Source organism: Ochotona curzoniae, unplaced genomic scaffold (assembly GCF_017591425.1).
Source record: "Ochotona curzoniae isolate NIBS_2020 unplaced genomic scaffold, NIBS_Ocur_1.0 contig_1071, whole genome shotgun sequence".
NCBI classification, from domain to species: domain Eukaryota; kingdom Metazoa; phylum Chordata; class Mammalia; order Lagomorpha; family Ochotonidae; genus Ochotona; species Ochotona curzoniae.
Genome location: NW_024464939.1, coordinates 1,271,139 through 1,277,138, shown reverse-complemented (window position 1 = coordinate 1,277,138; position 6,000 = coordinate 1,271,139). Strand labels below are relative to the sequence as shown.

The window sequence follows — 6,000 nt, the reverse complement described above, 5'->3', positions numbered from 1 at the left end:
TTCCATTTTCTTGGCGTAGGGGCAGATTTGGGGCTTGCAGGCACCCCCCCAACCCCTTTCCCCCCTCCCGAGGGCTCTCCCCTCTTTTCCAGCCCTATCCTAGGGCCTGAGCCCCCGCCCCCTCCATCCCTTGGGTTTCATCCCTCCTGCCCGTGTCTTCTCTCTCCTCTCTCTCTTTCTCTCTCTCTCTCCCGCGCTCGCTCGCTCTCTCCCACTTTTCCTCCCGCTCCGTCTCACACGCACCCTCTGTTTATTTTCCTGCCTCCATCTGGGCCCTGCTGATATTGTAATCACCCTGATGCACGTTGGCTTCTCTCCTCTGCCTCCTGCGCTCACACACTCACTCACACACAATGTGCCATCCTGACAAGCCTTTTACTTCTGATAAGCTCCGATGTGTGTTTAATGAATACAAAGCCGCGGTCTGGGTGCCGCCTCGGCCGCGGCCGCCTCTCCCGCGCTCCTTTGCCAGAAGGTAATCTCCGGGAACGGGGTGGGGGTGGGGGGCGCGCAGGAGGAGGAGGGGTGGCCGGGGGAAGGGGGGCGCGGGGAGGCGGACTGCGCGCTCCCTCTCTGCCTCGCCAAACGATTCAGAAGTCGATAAGACCAGGAGAAGTGAAGATGTAACGTGTTATCTGTCGCTCCTCTTAGCTGGCGGAGAGAATTTACATTTAAAGATTAGCAGAGGGAGAAAGAGAAATCTGCCTTTTGTTGTGCGGGGTGAGGAGGAGGCATCGGCCCTGGCCTTGACGCTATCTCCCGTCACCTCTGCTATCCAGACGGGACTCACGGAGGTGAGATTACCGGAGGGCCTTATCTTTAATTGGGTTTAGTTTTGCCAGTCTGAATAGGTTTAAAGAGACTCGATAAAGGGGGGAACAATAGATTATTTATTGACTGGACGCCGGAGCCTTTTAGCTGGAGAAGGGAAAGAGCTGTTGAACAACTTGATTAATTCTTTTTAATTTTTATTTGGGGGCAACATTGCTTCCCTCCTGGTGGAAGGAAGGGCTGAGGAACTTGGGTGAGGTTTGACTGAGGACTCCTGTGGTCCTTCTGCCCCCTTGCCTTCACGCCCTGGACCGCTTTCAACAGGGGCTGGCTCACCCTTTACCTTCAGGGTTCACAAGCTGAGCCCGGAGGGGATGGGCGCTGGGGTTGACCTCTGCTCTGTGGTCCTGTGGGACCTTTTTTGGGTAGGCGAGATGGAATGGCTGCGGGGGAAGCAAAGCAAGCTTAGTTTTACTAAGGAATTAGTAGATTTGATAGTATGGTTCAACTTGGGTTATGAGGAGGGGGTAAAATCACTTGGAGTCTGTCAGATTTGTCTGGTAAATTTGCATGTTGGATGTGAGCCTTTTTTTTTCATTTTTGTCGCTTTAAATAGGTTGTTAAGAAAACAAATATTTTTATTGACTCATGAGTGTATTTCCAAAAAGGATGTCAACTTCTGAAGATTCTTTTTAAAAATGAATAGACAAAAAAAAAATGTTTGTGTTGCCTTCTGTGCATTGTTAAAATAGGTGTTTCCATAGGTAGCTGGATATGACCTGGTAACTAAAAGCCTAATTAAAATTTGTTTAAAGCCAGAGGGGCATGTTTCCTTGTTGACAGTGGCAGATCGATTGGGTAAGACAATAGAGTCCCATTATTTTACTTCCATTGACTGAGCATATTGACATTTCAGGTTTGCTGTTGCCTCAGTGAACATGATGAAACACTGAAATTCACAGGCCAACTGGTCAGAGTGGCACATATATTACCGTGTGTCATTTCTGCCTCCAGGTTACCGTCTCACCCAGGCAGAATGGGAAAAGACAGCTGCAATCCTTCAGAAGGGCCAGCCTTTTTTTTTTTTTTCCAGCTAAGAAACTGACAGATAGCATGTCTTGGGAGCATCATTAATTTTTACCAGAATTGGATGTAACAGGGAAATATTTGAAGCGCCTTTGTTTAAAAATGTGGAAAGCCGTCTAGTTAGCAGTCTTGCAAATAAGAATACTTATTTTTCGAGATTTACCTTTAGCCTCCCTGGAGGTGAGGTCACTTTGTTTAGGTGAGTAGTTTGTGCTGGAATGATCTCCGTTCTCCAGTCTGGGGCAGTTCACCTGCCCAGCACCTGCCAAACCTATTTGTAATAAAAGAATGCGTAACGTCCTTTCCAAATTAGGGCTCAGCAATGACTTTTGGGTTCCAGTTTGCTTTTGCTGGGTGAATCTGAAATGTAAATATTTTTTGTTTATGTGCATAAACAGACAGTAACATGTATATATGATAGATTGTATATGTAATATATATATTTTTCAAATAGAGGCAGAGAAAAATGCTATGTATTCTGTTTCCTTAATGTGAATCTACCCTCATGCATGTTTTGCATAGTTTTTACATAACAAAGCCAAGTAGTCCGTAGACACTGAGTGACAAAATTAAATCATATAAAGGAGATGAGGAAAAAAGCCAGTAGGGACTTCATATGCTTTTTAAAAGTTTAATGAGCATATAAAGGTGTTGTGAATGACTTGTACACAGCGATTTTTTGCCAGCAAGTAGGCACCGGGTGATGTCCCTGGCAGTGGTTAGAACAAAACTAGTCCTTGATACCATTTTCATGAAAATGTTAGGTTTCTATTTGATCAGCAGGTGCTGTTGAGATGAAAGCCATGTGTAAATTTTCAGAAGGCCAGAAGTGTCAATTCAGGAAAGGAAAGTGATAAGAGAAAATGCGATCAGTTTTCCTGTTTTCAATTTGTGCAGGATTTGAAGAGCTGTTTTGTTAAACTGCTACATCTGCTCCAATATGAATACTGAACTACTTCCACTAAAAATAACAACCTGTAATTTGGAAGCTACTGCAGTCTTTTGTTAATGCGAGTGGGTTATTCTAAAACAAAAAAATTAAAAAAAAAAACAACAAAAAAACCCCAATTTTCTGTTCTGACAATCTCGTGCCTAATGTGCATTTTCATTTGTTGGCACTATTATCCTCGGCAGATGAATGGTATTATGCAATTAGGACCTCATCTTGTTGGAGTATAAAAGAGGTTTCCATAGGTGAAAATCCTGGTAATATAAAAAGGGTTTGCACAAAACAAATTTATTTTAAAATAACCTTTTAAAATACATTTATTTAAAGTGAGATAGCTATTCCTTACATTCTCTAATACTACAATTTTAACTTACTGCTGACTGTTATAACAAAGTTAACACTGTTCTGTTGCATACTGAGCATTCTGTGAGTCATTTCACCTTTAATATACCTGCAAATGTAGTTTAAACTAATCAGGGATATTTTACATAACAGGGCTTTCAGAATAATTTTTTTCACGCTTAAATAAAATGATTAAATTATGCTTGAGTGCCTGCATACAAAAGCTTTAGCTTCTATAATACCGCTAATCAAATAAGTTTTATGGACAGGGAAAGCACCACATTAGAGAAAAATTGGATGCATTTTACTAGTGACATTTCTTAGCAAAGACAGTTTTGTTCTTTAAAATCGCCTAATGGTAATTAACATTTTTAATTCACCTTAAACAATAATAACAGCACTTCATCCTTCTAATACAAAAGTGGCTGGCAACGCTATCCATTTGAACTGTGGACATAGAGGACTAAGGCAGACGGAAGACTGATGAAATGTGAATAAGGCTCAGTATTGATTCCATCCTTGATTGCAGCTGGGTTGACTGGTGGCCGTAGTAATTTGTACAGGGTGAGCCCTGATCACCGCTTAGGATCAATTAGCTGTGTAGCTTGTGGCTTCATCCTTGAGTTGCTAGACACCCTCTTGGATAAGGGTAGTGTATCTCAAGAATGGCTAAGAAGATATTGACCCCTTAGCATGCTTGATAGTCAAAAGCACAGCGTTTCTTTTGCAACACCAACTCAAAGTAAGAGGCAGCAGGGAGAACTGTACGGAGAGTTCTTAGGAATGCATGTGTGAAGCTATCCAGAGGAATAGCTTTTAAGGAATGCATGTGCTTTCCAGTTTGGAGCCCAAACAGCATTCCCATGTGTCAGGTTGTGCTGGCTTAGACAGCTGGGTACCCTGTGGGTCTATTCCCTGGTGTGGCACCAAGCACTTGGCTGCGTCGTGTATCAGTCTTGGGCAGGTCCCAGACAGGATGCCAGCACCTGGAGGTGATCTCATCGGTGGCTTTTGTGCTGAAACATTGCATAGTGAAGCCACTGTGTCTTCCGTGCCTTCCATGGTGCCATCAGAGAGGCGTTTTTTGCTCTTTTCCAAACAATCATGCTTCATGAATTGATGCCCCGCCTCTTACATCACCATCACTGAGAAAGGGATGTCCCAGGGTTTGATGTTTAAGGTCCAGGAGCCTCTTGTTGGTCAACATTGAAAGTCATCAATGGCTGCTTAGTAACATTTTCAGTGACTGAGTGCAACCAGGTGAAATGTCCTGATTTGAAGATTCCAATTGTGACGTTCTGCATAAGGGATTCCTGAAGGGGTGACATACTCATTCATTGTTGTAGGTTTTCTATTGCTCAAGGTCTCTCAGAGAAATCAGGATTTGGGAGAATAGGGTCTTTAGATTCTAGATCTCATAGATCTTGTGAAAGGGGAAAACGGGGACCGCCAATGTAAAATTTTCTCATTGTATCACCAACAGTCTGAGCACCTCTGATTGGCTGAGTTCATTAGTGGTTTAGCACCTGGGGTACAGATGACTCCTGTGCTCCGGGTTTTCAAGGGCTGCCACATACATGTTGGGCTTGGGAGAGAGAGACTGAAAGAGAGGAATAGTCTTAGAGACCTACTATGAGCCTGGCTTTAACATTCATAAGCATGTTTACTATTGGCTCCCACTGATTTACATCTGAGAACTCACCAGAATTTCACGGTTTTCATTTGAAAGAACTCCAGCCCATCACTGAGACTGTCCTTTGTTTATTGTTTGAGCTTGACTTTTTGTCCCAATTTACAAAATTGAGGGTTTTTTTGTGTTCTGATAATCGGGACCTTTCTGTTGATGTATCCCTCCTTCACTGCCTCCTTCCCTCACCCAGCAGTCAGTATTGGCCACTAGCTGACATACTCTCGTTCCTTTGGTTTGTTTTAGACCAGCTAGCGACTCTGTTTTGATCTGTTATCTGCCAGTAGGCCAGTTCCAACTTCACGGAGACCTCCCCAGAGGAGAGGAATCCTGGACCATCTTTTATTCTTGAAGAAGTTGGTACCTAGTTCACAGCACGGCACTCATTTGTGTAGTATGAAAAATAGGATGTGGATGTGTGTGCAGTCTACTGACCCATGGGCAAACTGGGAATCCCTTTTTGGGTCAGTGACTTATAATCCGGGTGCCTTATGGTGGATCCCTGAGCAAGAAGGTGAAGGGAACCCAGGGATACACTGGCAGTAGGCTTTTGAGGATTTTCCCATGGCTAGGAGACTGAAAGAAATTCATTACTGACAATTCTGATGCTGGGTTTGAGGTGAGAGGCCAAGGTCAGTGCCAGCAGCAGTCTCACTGTGCACTGTTTTCCACTGCAGAGCATGGACACTGGGGTGGAGAGACTTGCTTCCACAGCTATCCTGGATCTTGGAGAATTGTTTCAAATTTGAGGTGTGATTGTACTTTCTTTAGAGGTAAATAGTGCAGCAATAAACCTGAATATGCAGTGGATGAACTAAAGATTCTTGTTTTTGCTCAACAAAAGTAGCTTTTGTGTTTTTCTTTCGATCATGACCTTGGTACCTGGTTAGGGATGTGAGACAAGAGGCAAAAAGCTGATGGAAACTGATTATGCTTACCCTGCATTCTGTGTACTCCTGTTCTCAAAGCTTGGACCCAAGTCACTTCTTAGCCAGTTTTGGAGACAACCATGAAAATAACTTACTTCAATCCATAAGGGCGTGTTATCATTTGGCTAAGGAACTGAATTTCCTTTTTAAAAATTTATTTTCATTCTAGTTGAAAAAGAGAAACCTTCTGTCTCCTAGTTCACTCCTCAAATGCCTGAAAAAGTTAGGGCTGGATT

General features: G+C 43.4%; 1 protein-coding gene across 1 annotated transcript in view; it reads left to right on the top strand.

The window, feature by feature from the left end:
• Nucleotides 1-353: 353 nt before the first annotated feature.
• Nucleotides 354-6,000, top strand: part of RUNX1T1 (RUNX1 partner transcriptional co-repressor 1) — a 134,456-nt gene continuing 128,809 nt past the window's right edge. Inside the window, 4 exon segments of the mRNA XM_040993306.1 lie at nucleotides 354-449; nucleotides 451-475; nucleotides 652-735; nucleotides 738-794. Coding sequence (XP_040849240.1) covers nucleotides 354-449; nucleotides 451-475; nucleotides 652-735; nucleotides 738-794 — 262 coding nt within the window.